The following is a 25,885-nucleotide window of genomic DNA, read 5'->3' on the forward strand; positions in this document are numbered from 1 at the left end:
TAGAACATGGACGTGGATGCTATCCATTTGGCCCAGCTGAGAACAATAAAAATTGAACCCAGGGTTAACTCGGTAAGGGAGATAGGCCAGGCCCAGGGAATGCTCCTGAAGAGCTCAGTCATGCTTGGACCTCCTGGGCTTTGCTTTTTGGCTGCATCCAGGTCCCCCCATCTCCTGAGCCCTAGCCCTGCCCCAGGCCCACCCTAAGAGCTGCCCTTCCTTCAGCAGATTCAAGTTCTGTTTCTCTGACAAATGCATAAAGTCCTCAGGTGTTTGAAGGGATAGTTCTAAGTAAATGAAAACAAGCACAAAAATAAGCACAAGCATGGATGCTTTACATGAGATTACAAAGAGGAGAGAGGGTTGATGGCTCCACAGTTAAGCCTAAGGGTAGACTGAAATTGATGGGGTCTGAGGCCTGCTGGGCTTCTCTAACAGGTGGTCACTCTGGACCCCGGGCTTCCTTCTCTCGGATTTTAGGTCATCCTCAGTCCTCAGAGAATAGACCATCTTAGAGGCAGGACCCCAGGTACCCTGAAATGCCCCTCCAGCTCCCTAGGTTTGCAGTCCTGCTCTCACTGACAGTTTACTCCTAAAGAGAAGCATCTTCCCCTCTCCTGACTCAGTGTCTCAGTTGGAGTGCAGTGGTCTCCCCTTTCTTCAGGCTGGCTCTCGAGAACTACCTGGGAGGCTGCTGGGTACTCCCCATCTCTTCCTGCCTCAGAGCCTGTGCTCCCCTTTTGGACTGTCCCTGATATTTGTTTCTCTGTTGAGGAAGGAAACTCTCAGCTCTCTGCTCCTTTGAACAGCAGAGCTGTGGAGACACTCTGTCACCGGTTCCAGCAGCTGGCTTAGGTTACAGCCCACCCGCTTCTCTGGGAGATTGTCTTTAGCTCATTGTTCGTATGGTCCCAGGGCAAGGGTGGGCCTATTGTTGGTCTTTTAATTAAAATTTTATAAAATATGGTGTTTTAAATATCCCATGGATTTGCATACTTCCCACCAGGAATTAAGAGGGCTATTTTGTTATCGTTTAAGCCCATTGTAAAGTAATTAATAAAAAATCCAGTGCCATGAGTTGAGAAAGTTAGAAAAATAAGATAAATCTTTGTTAATACTCACTCTTATATTTATTTAAATCTACGTAGTGAATCTTCCCTCCTTTTTACCCCACAATTCTTTCCATAAAGAAAAATAATTAAGGTAATGCAACTGTGATTCAAAGCAAATATGGTATTCATCTTTTTTCTTTTTTCTGGATGCCTTTTGTGTTTTAGTTTCTTACAAAGCAATTTCCAACACTCAGATAAACCATTTGAGAGGAACAGACTTAGAATTCCATATTCATAGAACTGTGGGATTTTTAAACCACAAAGGAAACCTAGAGATCCTAGAAGAGTGTTCTGTGGATGTGGAAAGTTCAAATATCCCCCAAGACTGCACAGCTAATTAGAGGCAGAGCTGGGGTAAGGACTCAGGTTTCCTGGCTCTCAACTCAAATCTCTTTCCAATATCATTTCTCAAAATCTAACATCGGAAGTTGACTGAAATGATTCACTTCACATTTCTTGTGGTTTGAAACATGAGCTTCTCAGAATCTCCAGCTTCAGTGGGGCCAGGGTACCATGTTGGCTGCCTCCGATGGAGGCCAGACAGAGCCCCGGCCAGGTTGGGGTCAGGAATGTAGTTAGGAGAGAGGGATTCCACATTTAAGCTGCAGAGAGAGCAGTGAGTGATGACAGAAGCAAGAAACGCCAGAGGCCCCAGGGGTCGGCCCAGGTGAGGAAACAGGTACCTCCACTCGCTCCCTTTAGGTGGGCCTGCCCTGCTGCCCAGGGCTAAGTGGCTTCCCACAGTGGCTCAGAAACATCACAGTAACCCCAGTGTTTGGAGGGGATCATTTCAACTAAGAGGAAAAAACTTTAAAAAAAAATTTTTTTTTGAGACGGAGTCTCGCTCTGTCGCCCAGGCTGGAGTGCAGTGACAGGATCTCAGCTCACTGCAAGCTCCGCCTCCCGGGTTTACGCCATTCTCCTGCCTCAGCCTCCTGAGTAGCTGGGACTACAGGCGCCCGTCACCTCGCCCGGCTAGTTTTTTTTCTGTTTTTTAGTAGAGACGGGGTTTCACCGTGTTAGCCAGGATGGCCCCGATCTCCTGACCTCGTGATCCTCCTGTCTCGGCCTCCCAAAGTGCTGGGATTACAGGCTTGAGCCACCACGCCCGGCCTTTTTTTTTTTTTTTTTAAGTAAAAAGGATGTATTTGAAATTTGTCATTCCGAACTAGACTTGGAGAAAGTTGTAAATTTCACTCTTTTTATTTTGGGAGCAACTCTGTGCTTTTCTAGCTCATTCTGTTAAAAAAAAGAAAAAGAAAAAGAAAAAGAAACTGTCCCATAAATATTGAGACTGGGGCTCTCAGGTGTCTGTGCATCCTCATATAAGCCCTTTGGGAAAGGATGTCACCCCTTTTTCTTCCTTTTTAATTATGCCTGTGATTTTGTGGAACTTCCTGTAAGACTCCTGTCCGTATTTGCTGAAGGTAACTAAGAATTTCTTAGTGCCAAAGGCTACATGTTTAACCTAAGTAATGATACTGACTGAAAATAATTTGCCTTCTATTATAATAGCTAGGAAAGGGCTTTTATCCATCTATCTTTCTGTCTGTTGATCATCTATCTATCTGCCTTTCTTTTTTTCTTTTTTCTTTTTCCTTTTCTTTCTTGCAGATGCATACCTTGGTAAAGGGCTTTTATCTTGAAATTATGTTTGTGCCATGAGATTTCTATCCCAATAGTTATCTGAGATGCTAGCAATGTTTAGGTTTAATTTTCAGACACATATTACACTAATTATGGTGCCACATGTACAGCTTTCTTAGCAGAATAGAAATGGTTTGTTTCCAAACATAGAAATAGAACTGATATGCTTTGAATGCCCACCTTGATGTTGATTTATATAAAGTGGATATAAAGGATATAAACCCATCTTTTAGCAGAAATATGATTTTAACTGATAGAAAAGTAGAAAAGAATACCACAGCTATGAAAAAGAAAACTTGGCTTATTGTTAAGAGGGGCTTTAGTGCTTTTGGAGTATAAATCTCTTAGTATTGACTTGGACTTGTCTATAAGCCAAATAAATAAAACTATAGAAATTTAATGTGAATCAGTTTGGCATAAAGTAGATGATTATCTGAATATGACTTTTAATACATAAAATCTGTGGAGAAATTAAAACAGAGCATTCACTCATGCTATAGTCTTCCCTTGTTAGTTTCTATAATGGACCAGATAACTTTTTGTAATAATAGGGGAAGAAAACTTATATGCAAGTAATGGTTGTTATTCATAGATTCCTAGTTCTGTCTCCATTGACTGTTTTATTCATTTTTTTTTTTCTTTCTTTCTTCTTTTGGTTGAGACAGGGTCTCGCTCCATCACCCAGGCTGTAGTGCAGTGGCCTGGTCACAGCTCACTGCAGCCTCGAACTTTTGGTCTCAAGAGATCCTCCCATTGCAGCCTCCTGTGTAGCTGGGACTCCAGGTGCATGACACCATGCCTGAGTAATTTTTTTATTCTTAGTAGAGACAAGGTCTCATTATGTTGCCCAGGTTAGTCTTGAACTCCTGGTCTCAAGTGATCCTCCCACCTCAGCCTCCCAAAGTGTATTTACTCATTCTTGAAACATTTATTGAGTATTTAGCACATAGCTAGAAATAGGAAGACGTATCTCCTGTTCTCAAAGGAATTTGCAATCTGATGGGGTAAAGAAGGGCATGTGGGTACAGGAGAGGTTTAGATAATGGAGTTAGGGTTGACTAACTGTTCAGACAGGTTTCAGAGTGGTTTATAAGGTCACCATGGTACAGGATCAGACCTCAGGTTTGCAAGTCCAGAGATGGAATTTGGACACCCAGAATGTTTCAGGCTCAGGGGAACTGGCTTTTGCAGGCAACCCCACAAGAGCACAAACCAGAATGTCATTTTATTAATATGCATTGAGAACTAGAATTCACAAGCAGATCAGAATATTATATTGGCTGTGTATTTTCTCCCAGTAGGAAAGTCTAAATGGGAAGCATATTATAAATAAGTGACTCAGTGAGACTGTACTCAGAGCAAGGGCAATGAATTAGAAGACCTTAGCAGCTGATGGTATCAAACATTGACGGCCCCATTGGTGCCAAGCCTGGTAGTCCTCCCCTCCCCCATGGGTCTAGCCTAGTAGGTTCCAACCTTTCTTTTATTATTTATTTATTTATTTTTTGAGACCGGCTCTCATTCTGTCACCCAGTCTGGAGTGCAGTGGCATGGTCTTGGCTCAGTGCAGTGGCATGGTCTTGGCTCACTGTGACCTCCACCTCCTGAGTTCAAGTGATTCTCGTGTCTCAGCCTCCGAAGTAGCTGAGAATACAGGCGTGCGCCATCACGCTGCCTGATTTTTTGGTAGAGATGGGGTTTCACCATGTTGGCTAGGCTGGTCTCAAACTCCTGATCTCAAGTGATCTGCCTGCCTTGGCCCCCACAGAGTGCTGGGATTGCAGGTGTGAGCCACTGCGCCCAGCTCCAACCTTTCTCTTAAATAGTGATAGAGACACTGACAGAATTCCTGCAGCCATGGAAGCCTGGTTCTTTCTGTTGGCCTGTTCTTATCCCAGATGTGGAGTTTTAGTGTTGTTTAATTCAAGGTCAGTGAGAATTCTAGGCAATTTTTCCTTTGACTTAAGTTTTTGGGGCCGGGCGCGGTGGCTCAAGCCTGTCATCCCAGCACTTTGGGAGGCCAAGACGGGCGGATCACGAGGTCAGGAGATTGAGACCATCCTGGCTAACATGGTGAAACCCCGTCTCTACTAAAAATTACAAAAAACTAGCCGGGCGAGGTGGCGGGCGCCTGTAGTCCCGGCTACTCGGGAGGCTGAGGCAGGATAATGGCGTAAACCCGGGAGGCGGAGCTTGCAGTGAGCTGAGATCCGGCCACTGCACTCCAGCCTGGGTGACAGAGCGAGACTCCGTCTCAAAAAAAAAAAAAAAAAAAAAAGTTTTTGGTTCTAGGACTTAATGGATTTATTTATTTATTTATTTATTGGCAAAGAGTTAATCTCATTCATTATATCTTAATTTTGTGCTTTGAACTTCCCAAGGGCACGTTTATCTCCATGTTTCTTTTAGTTTTGTACTGAATGTAACTTGTGCTCATCCTTTACAATTTAGCTTAAGCTAATTTTAGCTCTCCCTCAGTGTACCTTTTCTTGATGTCCTCTTCTCTACCTTATTGAATTTAGACTCCCCTATTTTTTCTCTCATATCATCCTGTGCTTCTGTGCTCCTTTCTCTATACTCTTCTGTACTTATCATACTCTAATAAATTATTTCCTCATCATTCTCTTTCATCAGACTGTAAGTTTTAAAAGAATAGCAACTGTATTTTATTAAAGTTTGTGTCTGCAGCTGCTAGCTCAGTGTCTGGAAGAAGGTAGGGACCCAGTAAGGTGTGGATAGATGGATGGATGGATGGATAAAGTAATATTTATGCTGAGTCCTTAAATGATCAGTAGAATGTTTTTCATAAGACACTACAAACTACTCTCAGGATCCAACAGGCGTTTACTGTATCTTACTTGACCTCTTTCATGACATTGAGTAGAAGGGAGACTGTGGAAATGAGATTGCAGCATAGTGTATCTCCTCAGTGCTTCTGTCTTAACTCTGTAGTATAGCTAGTATTTGAAATCCATTTTCATGAAAATGGCAGTAATCTTTGGTACTGTAACTTGGAGGTATTCCTAGTGTCTTACAATCTTGTTGTGGTTTTTTGTTGTTCAGTAACAAACTACCCCAAAGCCTAGTAACTTAAGACATTAATTTATTATTTTTTGTAATTCTAAAATCTGGTCAAGGCTCAGCTGGGTGGTTCTTCTGTTTTACACTGTAGGAACTGGAATGTCCAAGATATTTCCTTGCTCACATTGTGGTATTTTGCCTGGGGTGGCTGAGACTAGCTAGGGGATGGTGGGGCATCTTGTATATATCCTTTCTTTATAGGTAGCTTGTACTTCCTGTTACCATGGTGGTCTCAAGATGATAGAACTTCTTATGTGGTGACTGGCTTCCAAGAAGGAGGTAGTGGAAGCTCCCAGTTTTTCTAAAGGCTAGGTTTGGGCCCGGTGCGGTGGCTCATGCCTATAATCCCAGCACTTTGGGAGGCCAAGGTGGGAGGATTGCTTGAACCCAGGAGTTCAAGACCAGTCTGGACAAAATGGTGAGACCCCCATTTCTACAAAAAATGTAAAAATTAGCCAGGCATGGTGGTTCATGCCTGTGGTCCCAGCTACTTGGGAGGCTGAGGTGGGAGGATCACTTGAGCTCAGAAGGGTGAGGTTGCACTGAGCTGTGATTGCCCCACTGCACTCCATCCTGGGTGACTGAGTGAGATATTGTCTCAAAAAACACCACCACCAACAAAGGCTAGGCTTAGAACTGATAATCATTCCTTCTATCTCGTTTTGTTGGTGAAAGCCAGCCCAGATTTAGGGAGAGGGGAGACAGACTGTGCCTTTTGGTGTACAGAGCACTATGCGTAGATGAGGAAGGATAGCAGCCATCTTTGGAGATTTTCTGAAAGAGATCGAATAGTGTATAGTTCAAGACATGCATGAAAAAATGACACTTATTCTATACTATATATGCACTAAAGAAGCACACCTAGTTTAGTTTAATTGGATGAAGTCTCTGGGGGAGAAAAAGGGTTCTCTCTGGTCAAAAAACTATTCTTTGTTAAAATCAAGATTAGGAATTGATGAGTAATGGTTAATGTGTAAACCTCGTTTAAAAATGAGAAGCATCATGATATCTTATCTGTTAAAACTCAGGTTTCTCTCCTCCTGTGGAACATACATGAAGGAAAAAAAACAATTCAGGACTCTCTTTAATAATTTAATGTTACTTTTTTTTTCCCCAAGTGAGAACATAATGGAACTTTGATATACGAGAATTAAAAAGATCTATTTCCTATTATTTTTCTCACCTTAGAGGCGTGTTTGGAAAAGTATCCCATAATTAAAGTTTCTAGAGTTGGTTATTCTACTGGGAAATTTTTGTCATAAATTTTTTCTTCTTAATGTTAGGATGAAGAATGGCCTAGAAGTGACCCTAATAGTACTATTTCTTGACATGAGCTATTTCATGAATGTTTTAAAATATGATAATTAGTTTCAAAAATCTTGAAAGACCCAGATAAATCAGATCAGGACACAGTAAGTGGGAACATAGAATGTATAATTTTTGAAGTATACAGTAAAGGGGGATTATAAATAAATAATCCATTATTATTTATTATAAATAAATAATCCCCCTTTACTGAAAGCACCCCTCCTTCATAATGGTTGTGACAGTCTATATATATACAGGATATTGCTATGTAGCTTTTTGTACAGATTGTGCCTCTCTTCCATGCTTATAGTCACTCATCTCTGTGGCATTTTACAAGAACAGATGTGTAATGAAGGTCACCATTTTTTGTAATACTTACAAAGAAGCCAGGACCTAGGAGGCTGAAGGAATAAATAATTTACCTGCCAAGGACTTTGGTGAAGAACAGAATTCATTTCTTCCACTCCTTTAGAATGGAGAGCCTTTTTCTAACAATAGGCTTTAAGATTACTTTCAGCCGGGCGCAGTGGCTCACGCCTGTAATCCCAGCACTTTGGGAGGCTGAGGTGGGCGGATCACGAGGTCAGGAGCTCGAGACCATCCTGGCCAACATGGTGAAACCCCGTCTCTTCTAAAAATACAAAAAATTAGCTGGGCGTGGTGGTGCACGCCTGTAGTCCCAGCTACTTGGAGGCTGAGGCAGGAGAATGGCATGAACCCGGGAGGCGGAGCTTGCAGTGAGCCAAGATCACACCACTGCACTCCAGCCTGGGCGACAAAGCGAGACTCCGTCTCAAAAAAAAAAAAAAAAAAAAAATGAGTTTCAAAGATAGACACAATGCAAGAAAAGAATAAATATAGGTGAAGCAGACACAACAGAGAGAGAAAATACAGGCAGGAAATAAAATTAAATTGTACACAGAACACATGCCTTGAAGTTCTCCACCTAGGCTAGAGGGATGAGGGAGCAGAGGTTTGACCCAAAGCCACCTCCAGTCAAAGGAAGAAAGAAGGGAAACTGCCAGGACCAATGCTGTGAGATCCCAACTTAGTCATTTGCCATGAAGAGCTAACAGGATAGATTCTGTTAGCAAAAGGTTTGCTTGTATGCTGCTTTAATGACTCATTTGTTTGTTTTTTTGTTTTTGAGATGGAGTCTTGCTCTGTTGCCCAGGCTGTAGTGCAGTGGCACAATCTCGGCATACTGCAACCTCTGCCTTCCAGGTTCAAGTGATTCTCCTGCCTCAGCCTCCCGAGTAGCTGGGACTATAGGCATGCGCCATCACACTCGGCTAGTATTTTTGTATTTTTAGTGGAGACGGGGTTTTACCATGTTGGCCAGGCTGGTCTTGAACTCCTGACTTTAAGTGATCCACCTACCTCAGCCTCCCAAAGTGCTGGGATTACAGGCGTGAGCCACTACGCCCGGCCGACTATGAGCTGTTAATGGTACCTAAGGGTTACAGTCAGTAGGAGAAAAAAACTAGAATATTTCTTTCTGAAACCTGAAGCCCAGGCCGGGTATGGTGGCTCATGCCTGTAATCCCAGCACTTTGGGAGGTAGAGATGGGAGATTGTTTGAGCCTAGGAGTTTGAGACCAGCCTGGGCAACATGGTGAGACCCCATCTCTATTTAAAGAATAAGGCTGGATGTGGTGACTCACACATGTAATCCTAGTGCTTTGGGAGTCTGAGGCAAGTGGGTGGCTTGAGTTCAGGAGTTTGAGACCAGCCCGGGCAACATGGTGAAACCCCATCTGTACTAAAAATACAAAAATTAGTCGGGTGTGGTGGCGCCTGCCTATAGTCCCAGCTACTCAGGAGGCTAAAGCATGACAATCACTTGAACTTGGGAGGCAGAGGTTGCAGTGAGCCGAGATCATGCCACTACATTCCAGCCTGGGTGACAGAGACTCTGTCTCAAAAAAATTAAACAATTAAAAAATTAGGTCAGGCGCGGTGGCTCACACCTGTAATCCCAGCACTTTGGGAGGCTGAGGCAGGCAGATCATGAGGTCAGGAGATCAAAATCCTCCTGGCTAACAAAGGGAAACTCTGTCTCTACTAAAAATACAAAAAATTAGCTGGGTGTGGTGGCGGGTGCCTGTAGTCCCAGCCAATTGGGGGACTGAGGCAGAAGAATGGTGTGAACCCAGGAGGCAGAGCTTGCAGTGAGCTGAGATTGCGCCACTGCACTCCAGCCTGGGCGACAAGAGTGAGACTCTGTCTCAAAAAAAAAAAATTAATTAATTAATTAATTAATTAATTAAAAAGAAAAAGAAAATGAAACGTTAAGCCCAGTTATTGAGGTAAACAGGATGCTACCCCTGCCATGTCATTTTATTTAAAAGAAGCATTTAAGCCTAATGAACAAGAACAGTTCTAATGTCCCTTGGAGGGGAGGTTTCCTCCCAGTTCATAGATTGGTTTAGCAATTACTGATTGAGGATCTTCTGTGTGTCTAGTTATCTATACTCTTAGGCACTGGGGATGTGGCAGTGAACAAGAACAGATGTAAATCACAAGAGATGGGTGGTGGTGATGGTTGCACAATTGCGTGAATGTACTTAATGCTACTGTACACTTCAAAATGTTTACAATGGTAAATTTATGTATATTTTACCACAATAAAAGCAGTTAAGGCAAGTAAGATGCTATGTCATGGGACTAGATCAAACACTTGGGGGTGGGGTGTTAGGGACTTCGAAAGGGGCCTCTATCCTGCAGGAAGGGCTGGCTGGAGGGATCTGTGGGCCCCTGATCCAGAAAGAAGCAGGAGCTGTGACCCAGCCTGGCTTTGGAACTTGAGGTTGCCAAATGGAATCTGTTGTGTGTGACCGAAGGAGGCAGCTGCACTGGATGGGGGAAATTGGAGGGACTCTGTGGGTGCCAGGCCCAGCTGCAGGGCACACAGCTGCACTCTGAGGCTGGCACCTGCCTCCTTCACTTACCCAAGGCTTTTCCTCCTGTTTTTGTTTCCAGACGGCCATCCTGAGACGACAGGGTCGATACATATGCTCAACAGTGCCTGCGAAGGCGGAAGAGGAAGCACAGAGCTTGTTTGTTACAGAGGTAAGGCTCTTTCCTGTATTAATTTGCATTTTAAAGTCATTTCCCCCTAACTGCCTCCTTTTCTTTAAATTTCAAAATTGTCAAGCAAGTGTCAAAGGGGTAATTATATTTCTATGATGGACGTTCAAATAGGAGAATAATGTGAAGTTTTCAGACTCTGAAACTTGGACAGAAATGTCCACAGGGGCTATTTCTTTTTTACATTTTTATTATTTTTAAAATTTTACATATTTGGAGGGTTTATATCTGACTACAAAAAGTGAATTCCACAGAATTTATCTCATGGGCTTAAAATAAGCAGTAACTTATAAATGAATTCACTGGAAATCTGTGGGGGCCTTGTTATTGATACTGTTTTTAAGGGTGACACACACATTTATGTATCATTTATTTCATTTATACAAAATATTTGCAAGTTATTTTCAACTAGTTTAGTATTCATGAAGTACTAGCTGATAATAAGTGGGGTCTATTGCTAGTCAATATATATTATTATATATATTGATTACTTTATATATTCCTGATCAAGATACATTGATTAATATTACTTTTGTTTGAAAATACAAATAAAATTATCTTATGGAGGAAAGATAAATTATTTACTTTTTTATTTTTATTTTTTGAGACAGAGTTTGCTCTATTGTCTAGGCTAGAGTGCTGTGGAGCAATCTCGGCTCACTGCAACCTCTGCCTCAACCTCCCGAGTAGCTGGGATTACAGGCGTGCACCACCACGCCTGGCAAACCTTTGTATTTTTAGTACGGACAGGGTTTCACCCTGTTGGCCAGGCTGGTCTCAGACTCCTGACCTCAAGTGATCTGCCTGCCTTGGCCTCCCAAAATGCTGGGATTACTGGCTTGAGCCACTGTGCCTAGCCAGAAAGAGAAATTATTATAATTTAGGTTGTTTGCTTCAGTTTTCCCCCTTGGAGTGTTTGTTTTTCCCTCCAGGCAATTTTTGGTAGGAAGGATTAATTAGGTGTTTTCATTTTAAGTTTCTTTTAAAATAATTATTTTTTAAATCCTGGTTTTTCTAGTTGATATTTAGATCATAAATATGCCCATCAATGAAACTGCTTACTATAAGGAAACTATATATACTCTTATAAATAAAGACCAATTAAATAACAATATTTAATTTCCATTGAGATTTTTGAAAAATTAAATATAAAATTAAAAAAATTTTAAGTGTATTCTCTCATCTTTCTGAGAAAGTAACTTCCTTTCTTTCCTCCTTTGCCACTATATTATTAGTAAACTTAATTCCAGACAAATACAGCCAGGTGTGTTTGTGAATGTAGTTATAAATGTCTTTTTTTTTTTTTTTTTTTGAGACTGAGTCTCGCTCTGTCGCCCGGGCTGGAGTGCAGTGGCTGGATCTCAGCTCACTGCAAGCTCTGCCTCCCAGGTTTTACTCCATTCTCCTGCCTCAGCCTCCCGAATAGCTGGGACTACAGGCGCCCGCCAGCTCGCCCGGCTAGCTTTTTGTATTTTTTAGTAGAGGCAGGGTTTCACTATAAATGTATTTTTAAGGCAGGTAGTAGCAAACTATTACCTACAAGCAAAATTTAGCCTGTAGCCTATTTTTGTAAATAAAGTTTTATTGTAAAGCAGCCAAGCACATTTGTTTACAGATTGCCTATGGCTACTGTCACTGTGCAACTCAAAGTTAAGTTGTTGTAACAGAGATCATATGACCCTCAAAGCTGAAAATATTTATGATCTTGCCTTTTGCACAAAAAGTTTGTTGACCCATGTTTTAAAGCATGTGGCAAAATTATTAATTGTTAACTCAGTTATCCCAGTTGATTAAAAAAATATGGTTTTTTGAGGGAGAATTCTCCATGAAGTTATTTAATCACTGCAGGTTGAGCAATAGCTGCTTCATCCTATGCTACTGGAGCCAACATAACTAAACACTTTTGGGACCCTTCCACTTGGGTGGAGTGAACATCACTTCCTCTTCATCCTCTGATCCAGAGAATGACCTAATGGCTTAAAACAAAGCAAAACAAAGCAGAAAAAAACTTCAAAAACTTTTCAGTGTAACTTCAAAATATTATTGAATTTCACAGGTTTGAAGTGTTAATCATGTAATCAGTCAGTCACATTGCTGTCTTTTTGGAGGTACAGTTCTCCAGATCTGGATTTCTGATGGGACTCCTTATCTCCTAGACTTTCTACATCCCCAGAGGAGTGGGGGTTGCTTGCCTCATTCTGTGCTTCTGCTTTGGAATTTAGCCAATGCCTGCTATGTAGATAGTCAACACTGGCTTGTTAAACCAATGGATCTCTAAATACTTAGCCAGATTCACTGTGGAGTTTTTTTTTTTTTTTTTTTTTTGTGCAATTCCTTATAATTAAAAATATTTGAACATAATAAAGTGTAATTATTTTCCCCATTTTGCCTAAGGTATTAAAATCTTGGCCAGGCGCGGTCGCTCACGCCTGTAATCCCAGCACTTTGGGAGGCTGAGGCGGGTGGATCACGAGGTCAGGAGTTTGAGACCAGCCTGACCAACATGGTGAAACCCCGTACATACTAAAAATACAAAAAGTAGCCGGGCATGGTGGTGTGCGCCTGTAATCCCAGCTACTCAGGAGGCTGAGGGAGGAGAATCGCTTGAACCCGGGAGGCAGAGGATACAATGAGCCGAGATTGTGCCATTGCAATCCAGCCTGGGTGACAGAGCAAGACTCCATCTCAAAAAAAAAAAAAAAAAAAAAATCTGGGCTCTATTCATAAATGCATTTTATGCTGGTTTATTTAGTTTTTAACTGGGCAGGTACATTTTATACTTCAGAATAGTTTTAATGTCCTGCAGGAGACTTGGTGGTACAACTTTAGTTCCAGTGCTTGTTGAAAAACTGCTGTGGCTCTTTGAAGAGAATAGGATCATGCCTACAAGACCGTGTCATACATAGTCAGGCCTGACTACTTAGCTGTGCCAGTGGACCTGGGGGCAGTAGTGGGAAAATCCAAAACTATGGATTATTCTGAAATCTGATTGGTTTTGGAGTGCAATTTTGAGTGTATGATACTCTAAATGTGAAAATGCTTTGAGAAATCTAAAAGCAATCATTTTCAAGGATAAAGTAGCATTTTAAAATATTTGTATCTACAGAGTAAAAAAATGGAAAAGTTGGCCAGCTCCAAAATCTGACTCTGCTCTTAGCCCTTCTCTGCTATTTATGCCACCTCTCAGAATGATTTTAAAAACTTACATTACCTTCACGTCACACATCACACGCTTGCCAGTAGAGTGCTTATTGTAGAGCCTGGCACAAAATAAGCACTTGCTGCTGTTGCAATTTTTATTTTCATGATTTTGGAGGTGGAGGGATTTGCTTCAGAAGGCCTTCAGGCATGGCCTATGACACAGATGGAAAGGTTTACAGTAGAAACGATGAAGTGAAAGAAACAGAATAGAGATGTTGTTCATGTTAGTTACAGCCAGAGTCAAATGAACTAGATAAGGCATAAATACATTTATCTACCTATGTTTTCATGGATTCACTCATGCTTTTTTTCCCCCCTACACTAAAGTCTGCACATATATAGTCAAGTACTGACTGTACAGAAGATCATCTGAACTAAGCTGATTTTAACTAAAATTCTTTAGTTTTTGATTTTGACTCATTCATATTTGAGGATCTGGTGGATGTGGCATTAAAATCTTAGGCTTTATGTACTACTGGAGGATCTTCATGGGTAGATGAATGACAGACACCAGGCTGGACCATTGAATCTGTCATGTGGTGAGGTAGTTTGAATGAGGTCTGTGTAGGTTAGGTCACTAATAGAATCCTTGGCAGTGGAGGACTACATTAAACATTCTTTACACACACACAGATGAAAATGTCATCGTGCTAACATTAATTGGAATCCAAATCTTTCTTCCTAATTGTTTCACTCTTTTCCTTATGAATGGAAAGAAAAACTGAGGGCAAATTTATATGATAATATTAACTAACAGAACTAGCTATAGTTCTAATATTAGTAAATACCATGAATGCGTCTTTAAGTTCACGCATTCTGTTCACTTGCATGTCATAGTAGAGGCCACATGGCTTTTTAAGCACCAGGTGCTTAGTCTGAAATAGTCCATTGTTAGGTAAATGTCATAAAGTTAGGTGAAGTTGTCTCCTTGTAAAACCTGCTCTCAGATCATTAATGATGATAACTTAAAGTGATACTGCCCCCAAGGGTAATGTTTCAGTCGTTCAAAGTCTCAAGCTTCACAGGAATCTCTGGTGGTGGAATTTCAGGCATTAGCTGGTTGATGGGAAAGATTTTTTTTAATGTTTGTATGGGTATGCCTTCACAATCTTTCCCAAGTGTTTTCCAAAAGTCATCACATACCTCTCTGTTTTTTACTTTCTATTTTTTAAATCCCCCTTCAATAGTGCATCAAAACCTATAACTCTGACTGGCATCTTGTGAACTATAAATATGAAGATTACTCAGGAGAGTTTCGACAGCTTCCGAAGTGAGTAAACTATATTATACGCATAGGGAAAAGTGTACTTGAAATGCTTGCGGGGAGGTATGTAACTTCATATGCAATCAGAGGAATTGGGGAAAACATTTCTCGATGGTTTATGTGTATGTGGTGTAACTATTGTTTACAGGGCCTTTGATTGTAAGACTCAAACATGCTGCTTTGGTATTGCTAGGTAGGAATAAACATGTGGGTGGTTTAATTATGTCCAGTGATTCTTTTCAGGGTCCCACCACTGATAAATAAATAGGTGAAATTTTTTCACTACGAAATATAAAACAAAGAAAATGTAAGTGTACTGAAATATGCTGCAGTGTATTTTTTCCTTGAAAAGAATATTTTGAAGAAGATAATTATAAAGAGCATTTTACATTGAATAAATTTTATGTTTTAAAAAAATGTAAATCAAGAAACAAGCATTTTCTCAGTTAAATTTTTTTTTTTTTTTTTACCTCCTTTAAAGTATTAACTTATTCTAGACTATACCAAAAGCAAGTGTATTTAGATTGAATAGTGGTGGCTAAAGTGAATCAGGGGTAGCTAGGTATTGCCTTGACAAACTATCTGTTATAAAAGGGTCCATTTTATGTTGCTTTAAAGGAATACTTGAGGCTGGGTAGTTTATAAAGAAAAGAGATTTATTTATTTATTTATTTATTTTCGAGACAAGAGTCTCACTCTGTCGCCCAGGCTGGAATGCAATGACACGATCTCGGGTCACTGCAACCTCCACCTCCCAAGTTCTCCCACCTCAGCCTCCTGAGTAGCTGGGATTACAGCCATGTGCCACCATGCCCGGCTAATTTTGTGTTTTTAGTAGAGACGGGGTTTCACCATGTTGGCCAGACTGGTCTCGAACTCCTGACCTCAGGTGATCCACCTGCCTCTGCCTCCCAAACTGCTGGGATTACAAGTGTTAGCCACCTTGACTGGCCAAGAAAAGAGATTTATTTCACTCATAGTTCTGCAGGTTGTACAAGAAGCATAGCACTGGCTTCTGCTCTGCTTCTGTTGAAGACTTTTGTGCTGCTTCAAAACATGATGGAAAAGGTCAAGGGGGGGAAAGTTGGCACTTGTGAAAAGAGACCAAGGAGGAGGCGGAACCTCACTTTATAACAACCCATTCTCTTGGGTACTAATCCATTTCAGCAACAAGCAGTCCCATCTTGCCAGGAACAAGAATTCACTCATTACTGTGAGAATAACACCAAGCCTCTCATGATGGATCTGCCGCATGACCCACTAGGCCCAATAATGCAACACTGGCGACCAAATTTCAATCTGAGTTTTGGTGGGAATAAAAACCATATCCAAACCATAGCAGTTGGCAAATTGAAGTGTACTTGATTTTGAGAAAATTGAAAGCAAATTGTGATGAATTATGTTTTAAAACTCACCATCACCAATGAAAATATTACTTGAGACCTGATTAATGTATTTTTCTTTGTGTTTGTTACATCTTTGAGCTGGAACCTTTTATGCTGTTCTTAGTGGATCTAGCCGTTTGTTTTTCCTCCGTGTGTGGCTTGGCCACTCCTTAAGTGTGTTCGGCCAGTTCCCTGATTGACTCTTTTTAAACCTCAGCCAGGAACGCTCCCTCCTAGCATTATCTTCTCCAGATGGCTATGCTCTTTAGTTCTATATTTACCCAATCCTCCCTTAGGGATTTTTTAATTCTTCCCATTGGATTGGCTTAGCCCATCTTTGTTGATCCTGTTGTTCATAGTCTAAGGGTTGAAATATATCAGACTATGTGATGTCGTGTACTTACTATCTATTAGACTGCTGGTACATTTTCCCTATTGGCATTAATGAGCATTTCCAAACGTGCGACGAGAAAGAGAGGGAGAATTGTAAAGTGATGGAGAACACAGATTCTGTGTTCTGCCTTGGACAGCTCTGCCCTCTGTAAGCCTGATTTTCCTCATCTGTTAAATGGCCTTAACAACAGTCACCATCATTAAAGGATTAAATGAGAGGGCCCATGAGAAGTGCACAGGGCCAGGCACCTCATACCCAATGAGTAAATGCAAGCTGCTGTTGATAGTGGTGTCTTGTTTTTGTTGTGGTTAATACCATCATTGTTAATTGGTTTCAATGCAACAACTCAATCTTCCTGTTTTTCCTCATAAACTTTGTATTAAAAGTTATTCTACCAAGTCTTTGTTTATTAAAAACTAATTACTTTTTTACTTTTAATATGCCCGCTAACTCCCCAGAAGCTATGCTGTCTTTTCCACATAGCTTTTTGGAGCTTTGTTACACAAGTCTCTTGGCTTACCCACCTTGAAAGGGCGTAGATGGTTTTATTCTTTGTCTGAATAAAGAAGCTGGGCCATCTTTGGATTTGGTAAAGGCTGGGCCCTCTGATGGAAGAGGAAGTGCAAAGCCTCTTCTTTGACTCGGCATTTCTAAAACAAATTTTCTTTGTTGTTTTTATAGCAAAGTGGTCAAGTTGGATAAACTTCCAGTTCATGTCTATGAAGTTGACGAGGAGGTCGACAAAGATGAGGTGGGATACCTGCTTGCTGTTGCTTCTCTTTTCACTCTAGATTTAAACATGAATTTTACAGACTTACAAGATTAGTTAGAAAATTACCGACATTTAGCCAAAATAGGCATTGGAGTGTTACATGAAACAGAGTAATTTTTAAAAAATGTTATTGATTGATTGGAATAAGGTCTTTGTTTCAACTTTACTGCTTAGCATTTCATGTTCTCTTGGTTGTGTTTATTTGTTCTGAGATCATTTTCAAAGACTTGGATCAGATCTGGCTACATTGTTAAAAGATATCAAGATGACTTAGACCTTGAATTTAGGTTGTTTTTCAACAGATCTCAAAACAGCTGCCAGCCAGTAGATTTAAATGGCTATTTCTTCAATGACTGCTTTTAGTGAGTGAAGTCTGATTTTATCAAGCCCACTCCCCCTATTCCTAGAGAAAAGCTCATGGCTAAAGAAGTATATAAAGGGAAGGGAGTAGGGCATTGAGGTGAGTCTGCCCACTGAGTGAGGGAAACCTCACAAGAAGACAGTGCCCATCTCTGCATTTCTTATCCTCCCATTGGTTGTTAAGTGTCCCATTGTGAGTTCAGGTTTTTCCTTTTTAAAAAATGTGTCAGCTGAGCTATAACATTAGCCACTCATTAAGCAATGTGTATGCAGCAGATTGTTTTAGAAACTACTTTTAAAACAATTCTAAGAAAAATTACTGCTCATTCAAAATGAACAATATATTGGGAACTTGGAGCTGATTAGCATGAATAGTGACAGGAGGACCAATGGAAATACAGCATGTAAGGGCATGCACTAAACTGTAAAATCCTAGATGGTAAGTTATTTATATTATGCTATTAATAGAAATATTAAAACCACCAATATTAATGTTGAGATGGTCCAAGACAGAGCATATGATGAGTCTTTCTGCAATTGTCTGTGTGATTACAAAAGCTTTGCCAGATTGTGTGTGTGTGTGTGTGTGTGTGTGTGTATTTTTCATCTGTCTATTATACATACAAATGTGTGCTTAACATATTTGTAGCAGTAACTGGCAGCTCCATGCTCTTCTCCTTAAACCCAGGTCTTGCGGCATGGGGTCTGTGCTAAAAAAGCAGGTCTCTTCACTTCTCTCAGCTCTTTGCTTTCACTTCTCTGACTCCCCCTTTCTTCCTTTCTATCCCTGCTTGCATTCTTGCCTGTCTCTCCTTCTTTTTTCCCTCCGTCACTTTTATCTCTCCTTTCTGTATTGCCTCACATTTCCTCCCTTTCTTTATTCACCTTTCCCTGAACTAAGCCTCTGGGAAGGTTTCCAGGAATGTGCTTTTGTCCTCTGACTATAGGGGAGTGTAATTTGAAAACATTTTTTTTGTGAAATCAGGCAAGACCTTCCAACTTGAGTGGTCAGTTGAAGTATGTCCTTTCTGTGGCTCATTAAACACTGACAAATAAAAATTTGGACAGGAGCTAGCTTTGCCTTTAATGGAATAAAGTTTTCAGAAATGTAGGCAGGTCTCTCTCTTTTACCACTAAGTGGACTTTTTTTTTTTTTTTTTTGAGACGGAGTCTCGCTCTGTCGCCCAGGCTGGAGTGCAGTGGTGCGATCTCCACTCACTGCAAGCTCCGCCTCCCGGATTCACGCCATTCTCCTGCCTCAGCCTCCTGAGTAGCTGGGACTACAGGCGCCCGCCACCAGGCCCGGCTAATTTTTGTATTTTCAGTAGAGTGGGGTTTCACTGTGTTAGACCACAGGGTGGTCTTGATCTCCTGACCTCGTGATCCGCCCATCTCGGCCTCCCAATGTGCTGGGCTTACAGGCGTGAGCCACCGCGCCCGGTTAAGTGGACTTTTATGTGGCTTGTAGGCATTGGTGTCAGTGGGTACTTCAGTACAGGGGCAGTGGACAACTTGGCACAAAGGGAGTGACCTTCCCATTGACCAAACTCACAGCAAGTAACCCAGGTAATAACGGAGGTTGACTGGTGGTGTTTTCCTTCTCTCCTAGGATGCTGCCTCCCTCGGTTCCCAGAAGGGTGGGATCACCAAGCATGGCTGGCTGTACAAAGGCAACATGAACAGTGCCATCAGTGTGACCATGAGGGTGAGGACGCGCATCACTTTGCCCTCCCCTCTCACAGCCCTTTCTTCCATAGAGCTCGAGAACAATGCTCAAGATGAATGCGCATGCTGTTCTTCCCCACAAAAGGGACATTGTCTGCTTCCTAGGATGCTCCCCTGGTGATAGCACCCCCATTGGCACAGTCTCATCCACCCACTTTCCCTCACGGTCTTCTGACCACCAGCATAAGGAGACCATCCCTTGGCTGGTGTGAAGGTGCAGTCACTGACAACAGGCTTTCTCCTCTATAGTAACTGAAAAGTGTTCCTTGGTACCTCACAGAATGTCACCAAGGGACATATCTGTCATGCCAATCCTGAGCACTTCTGTGGAGGTGTACTGCAACAGTCAAGTAAAGCAAAAATTGAGGACGAAAAAAGAAAATAGTTGCATAGAGGAGAAGGTTGCAGAGAGAGAAGTCACACCAATAGAAAAAGCTATTCAGGAGAAAAGCGGGACCAGAGAAACATCAGGGTTAATAACAAAGGGAACAGAAACAAGCGAGTCAGGGAGATAACAATTAAGGAGGAAATGTGGCTGTCATTACATTTCCTGAGGCTGGAAAATCATTCAGCGTCTTGAGGCAAAAAATAGTTCCCATTCTGTGAGCAAGAAACCCTGGGGATTTTAGAGAAAGTTTCTGGCCTCTGTGCTGCATCCCACAGGGGAAGTCCCTGCACTGCTTTGGGGTAGCTATGTAAACTCTCCGATTCCGTGGCTGAGAAAAATGACCCATGGATATTAGGGGACCCACCTCCTCAGAGCTGAGATGCAGTCAGCTTCTTAGATGGGATGGGGAGTCTTAACCCCGCAGTAACCTGGAGCGTCAGCTAGAGTGAGAACGGAGACAGGTTTTATGGATGTGTGTAATCATAAGTGGGTTATTGATAGAGATTGTGACCCTTTTCATTTTGAAAGAATCGCTGTGTGTGTATTTTTCTCTCAGTCATTCAAGAGACGATTTTTCCACCTGATTCAACTTGGCGATGGATCCTATAATTTGAATTTTTATAAAGATGAAAAGATCTCCAAAGAACCAAAAGGATCAATATTTCTGGATTCCTGTATGGGTGTGGTTCAGGTAAATATGAAAAGAGTTTTGCCGTTTACATTTTCTTATCTGCAGTAGTGCTTATGTGTAAATAAAAAATAGCAGATTTAAGCAAACACTTCTAAAAATGGCAATACGCATGTTAGAAATATAACATCTAACTTTAAATGAGGAAAGGCTTGTTTTTCTTTTTTTTTTTTTTTTTTTTTGAGGCGGAGTCTCGCTCTGTCGCCCGGACTGGAGTGCAGTGGCCAGATCTCAGCTCACTGCAAGCTCCGCCTCCCGGGTTTACGCCATTCTCCTGCCTCAGCCTCCCGAGTAGCTGGGACTACAGGCGCCCGCCACCTCGCCCAGCTAGTTTTTGTATTTTTAGTAGAGACGGGGTTTCACCGTGTTAGCCAGGATGGTCTCGATCTCCTGACCTCGTGATCCGCCCGTCTCGGCCTCCCAAAGTGCTGGGATTACAGGCTTGAGCCACCGCGCCCGGCCTGTTTTTCATCATTATAGAAGATGAAAGGGATAATGTAGAGGCAGAATTATGCTGTGGCAGGCAGGAGCACTCTGGCTCGGCCACTTTATAGCTGTGTGACCTTTAACAGGCTACTTAATTCAGATAATGAGAATGTTTCTTTAATATGGTAAATGAGCACATTGGATGAATCAGTGCAGGAAAATATTTAAAACACTTCATAGTATCTCAGTGGTGATTTTTATCGCTAGCGTTATAGTACCAGTGGCGATGTAGATCAGTAAAGAGATTAGATTTCAGCGCAGATTGAGTTCAAATCCCTGCTCCTCTACTTACCGGCGCTGTAACCTTGGAGATGTTATTTAACCTCTCTGTACCTCAGTTTCTTCATTTGTTAAATAAGGATAATGGCAGTTCCAAATATGGTTACTGAGAGGGTTAATTCATTACACATGTAAAGAGCTTAGAACAGTGGCAACAAATGGTAAGCATTTGGTCAGTATTAGATAGATCTGTAATCATAGGGCTGTTGTACTTTTATATCACAGGGCTTATGTACTTATCCTTTAAAATTATTGTTAATTATACATAATACATGAATGTATTTTTATTGTAAAAAATCGGATAATACAGATAAAGTGAAAGTCCTTCTGGACTCCTTCTCCCCTCCTTAGTCTCTCTTCTCTGAAGGGAGCTACTACCCGTTGTGCGTGCATCCTTCTGTAGCTTTTTAGCATTGTCTTTGGAAAAGAGTTGTCAGTTTCCCTGTCCATCATCTGTCCATCCGCCCATCCATCCATCTGTCCACCCCTCCATTCATCCAGCTTTGCCACTTTCAAGGAAGATTTAAGGCAGCAGCTTACAAGCATACACAGGACATGGGATAGCATAAACTTAAAGTGGGGGTGAAAGCAGAAAGATGGGCCGGGCGCGGTGGCTCAAGCCTGTAATCCCAGCACTTTGGGAGGCCGAGACGGGCGGATCACGAGGTCAGGAGATCGAGACCATCCTGGCTAACACGGTGAAACCCCGTCTCTACTAAAAATACAAAAACTAGCCGGGCGAGGTGGCGGGCGCCTGTAGTCCCAGCTACTCGGGAGGCTGAGGCAGGAGAATGGCGTAAACCCGGGAGGCAGAGCTTGCAGTGAGCTGAGATCTGGCCACTGCACTCCAGTCCGGGCGACAGAGCGAGACTCCGCCTCAAAAAAAAAAAAAAAAAAAAAAAAAAAAAAAAAAAAAAAAAAAAAGCAGAAAGATGAACAGGGGGTTGGGATAAGGGTGAGAGAAAATAGAGTTAAGGAGAAAGCATATGTTTTGAAGATCTAACACCTGCTATGGGTGGGCCACCACCTGGGCTCTGTGCCTTCTCACTTAGAGACCTGTTCAGTCGCACAATTCACAGTGCACATAAGATACAGACAATTCAATTAGTCAGAAGCTGCCCCAGTAATCTCAGAATGAAGATCATTCAGGCATTTTTCTCAGGGTCCCCCTCAGACAGAAGGCTCTGTGGTTGATGAACAATCTTCCTAACAACCGCTCACAAAAGATTCAGTCACCATTATCAAAGAATTCTCTCTTCAAATGACTCCATGGTGGCTGATCACATCGGCCTGTAGCTCGATTCTGTAAGGAGATTGTTTAGTGGGGCCAGTGTGACACAGCTATCTGGTTTGACCAAAGGTATACTTGTTACGTATTTACGTGTTTACCCAAAATTAAAGTGCATTTTCTTCCAAGGTATATATTTGTCCGATTGAAACAGCCCAGCCGGGCACAGTGGCTCATGCCTGTAATCTCAACGCTTTGGGAGGCAGAGGTGGGTGGATTACCTGAGATCAGGAGTTCGAGACCAGCCTGACCAACATGGTGAAACCCTGGCTCTACTAAAAATACAAAAAATAGCCGGGTGTGGTGGCGGGTGCCTGTAATGCCAGCTACTCGGGAAGCTGAGGCAGGAGAACCGCTTGAACCTGGGAGGCGAGGTTGTAGTGAGCTGAGATTGCGCCATTGCACTCCAGCCTGGGCGACAGAGTAAGACTCTGTCTCAAAAAAAAAAAAAAAAAAAAAAAAAAAAAAAAAAAAGCCCAGCAGTGCTGAAGGGCAGTGCTTCACCTCTGCATCACCGTCACCCACTCACATCCTCTTCCCTTTAAATAATAGTGGTGCTAGATCACAAGTGGTCACTGCTGTTTCTTCATTCATCAGTTTTGGACGTCATTGCATGACTTCTGTGCTGGTAGATAGGCTTTTAGCTCCTGGCACCCTCCTTTGGCCTCTAATCTGGATGAATTGCTTTCCCTGCCCCGCATACCTGCCATCTAGACATTCGGCCTGTCTTCCTCCCTGTGTTGGGCTTCCTGTTTCTAGAACCTTATGCCTTCCTCTTTCTTGTTCTACTTTCTTGTTTTGGAGAAGCACATCTTCTGCAGCTTTCTGTGGAGTTGTGTGTGAGATGTTAATTTTTTGAGAATTAGGGTATCTGTTCATATCTTTATTTTTGCATTCACGCTTGACTCATAGTTTGGCTAGTTGTAAAGTTCCAAGTGAAATCATTTTACCTTGGAATTTCAAGGGCATCCCATTGCCTTCTAGTTTTCACTGTTGTTTGGAGGATTCTGATGTTATTCTGAATCCCTGTTCTTTGTGGTCTTCTCTTCAGTGTTCTAAAATTTTGGTTGTTGTGTCTTGACTTTTATTTTATGTTTTGGTGAGCTTTTTTGTTAAGGTATAACATATAAAGAGAAAATAAGGTATAACATATAAATAGAAAATAAGGTATAACATATAAATAGAAAATATATACCTAATGCGTGTGTGACTCGGTGGATCTTTCTGGAGCTCTGCTCTCTCTTACCTTTGTGCTGTTTTATTTCCTGTCATTTTGGAGACTCTGCCCTGCATATTCTGGCCACCTTGGTCTTCCCCAGGTCTGGTCAGTGTCTTCTCCTCAGCAAGATGGCAGGGCTCTGTTTGGATTCCCCTTCCTGTGCCGCAATTCAGATACTGCCTCCAGGCAGAAAGCTGAGGCGATGTGGGGCTAACCTCATGTCTTTCCCTTCTACAAAGAAAGGGCTGCACTACCTTTTGCCTCCTATCTAAAAACTGTTATTTCATGTATTTTGTCCACTTTTCTACCAGTGATGGTGGGAGAGTAAGTCCAGATCCTGTTTCTTCCTCATGGTCAGCAGTGGAAGGGAGGGGTCAGAATCAGATGTCTGCAGGGACCAAGGAGGTAAATTAAGTGACAGAGAGGACTGGTTGCAAATCAACAGGGAATGCTGGGGTGACCTGGAGCCCAGTGCCCCATTTAAAGGGGGCATCTGCTGCCCATCTGCAGCTGGTACCGCCAGTTGGAACCCCCAGCTCAAAGGTGCCAGATCATCTGGTTTCTCAAAAAGTGAGAAATACAGAATTTGAATTAAACTTTGGTAACTTCAATTATTGGTAACTAATTTTAAAAACCACTTTGAAAAATAAACGAAAAACACCAAAAGGTAATTTGATAGGACTACAAAAAAGCAAACAAACAAAACACCGCTGTGTAGTATCCCCACCCCACCGAAAAAAAGAAAAAAGAAAAAAAAAGGTAAAATACATGAAAGTGTATTTGGGCCCAAGATCAAGACTGTAGCACTGCTTAATGCTCACTGAAAATTATTTTCAGTCAACAGCGAATGTGGATGTCTCTCAGCTGGCAATTCAGCCTCTGCTGAAAGCCACCACTATGAACAACCTCGTTATATCAGAGGATGTTTATTGACAATGTTTGTGAAGTAAGGAGTGCCAGAGTGATGTTTCAATGACAGTGAATTAATTTCTTGGGTGGGATTCCCAGGTAGGAGTTTTATTTGTATTCTTTAGTCAAAAGACCGTTAAGTTACTTTTTAGGTGAATTTTCTGGCACTGACTTTAAAAAGAAGGTTAAAGCAAACCTAAATATATTTGGTAACCTCATTTTTTAAAGTAGGAAGTAATTGTTTTTGTTGTATAAGAGAGTTTTGCTGCATGTTTTTGGCCCAGGGCACAGCTGTCTATAAGTACAAGAGCCGTTAGCTATCCATTCGTCTCTGGGGTGCATTTCAAAATCTAAGGTTCTGATTTCAATGGAAGTCTCTTCCTTCAAAATGTCTTTGCAGATGCAGCTTTTGATGGTGTTTTTCATTTAATAAAGTGTATCCAAGCCTTCAAAAGAGTAAAATAATTTGTTTTTATCTATGTCTGTTTGTAAACTAAGAGTCAAAAGTTGTGATTTAAGTGTTTTTAAAAATGATTACTTATGGATGTTATTTAAGAAATTAGTTGACTGGTGCTGTGAATTTTAAAAAATGCCTAAACTAAAAATTTTTGAGTATTTTAGAACCCTTGAAATTTATTATACTTACTTTGCAGATGAGGAAACTGAGACTCAGAAACAGAAGTTATTTAGAATTGAGGCCTAATGGGATTTTTTTTTCCCCACTTTTAACTTTCTCTTTTCACGATTGTGAGTATACAGGGAAAGGAGGAGAGAAAACTCATTTTGTTTCTAGCCTTTGACCACTTCCCTGGTTCTTGCCTTGACGTTTAAGTGAAATCCAAGGTGGCAATTACTGAACCCACAGCAGACAGTCTGTGCACAAGAGTGTGTGACTTTGCCAAGGGGAGCATTTGACTTTGCATTTCTAAGAACTGTGCTGCAAAATCACAGAGACTTTTGGGAGGGTTGCCCTGTCCCTGAGACCTCCACCAAGGAACTCTTAGAGTGACTGTGGATAACCCGTTAGGATTTTAGTGGCTATATGGGAGGCTGTCTTGCTGGCCCAGGTTAGTGGAAGTGTTCAATTTCATATCACTTCGCCTGTCCTTACAGGGGATCTTGTGCCATGTTCCTCTGAGCTGAACCTCTGTCTAGCGCAGCCAACCTCGGGAAATTTTGCTCCCTGGAGGACATCTTGCAATGTCTAAAGACTGTCATCTGTTGGCTTAAGACCATAAATTTTGCTAATCATTGTACAATGCACAGGCCAACCCCTCACAACAAAGAAT

At 41.7% G+C, this 25,885-nt stretch overlaps 1 protein-coding gene across 17 annotated transcripts in view; it reads left to right on the forward strand.

Moving 5' to 3' along the window:
• The window catches only part of DOCK9 (dedicator of cytokinesis 9), a 302,147-nt gene that overhangs the window by 150,710 nt on the left and 125,552 nt on the right, over nt 1-25,885 (forward strand). For all 17 annotated transcript variants that reach the window (XM_033177368.1, XM_033177366.1, XM_033177370.1 and 14 more), the window contains exons 3-7: nt 10,131-10,220; nt 14,627-14,709; nt 17,164-17,233; nt 19,224-19,319; nt 20,284-20,418. In XM_033177368.1, coding sequence (XP_033033259.1) covers nt 10,131-10,220; nt 14,627-14,709; nt 17,164-17,233; nt 19,224-19,319; nt 20,284-20,418 — 474 coding nt within the window. The remainder of the gene's footprint in view (nt 1-10,130; nt 10,221-14,626; nt 14,710-17,163; nt 17,234-19,223; nt 19,320-20,283; nt 20,419-25,885) is intronic.

The sequence above is a fragment of the Trachypithecus francoisi genome, unplaced genomic scaffold, assembly GCF_009764315.1.
Source record: "Trachypithecus francoisi isolate TF-2019V2 unplaced genomic scaffold, Tfra_2.0 Lachesis_group18, whole genome shotgun sequence".
Taxonomy (NCBI): Eukaryota; Metazoa; Chordata; class Mammalia; order Primates; family Cercopithecidae; genus Trachypithecus; species Trachypithecus francoisi.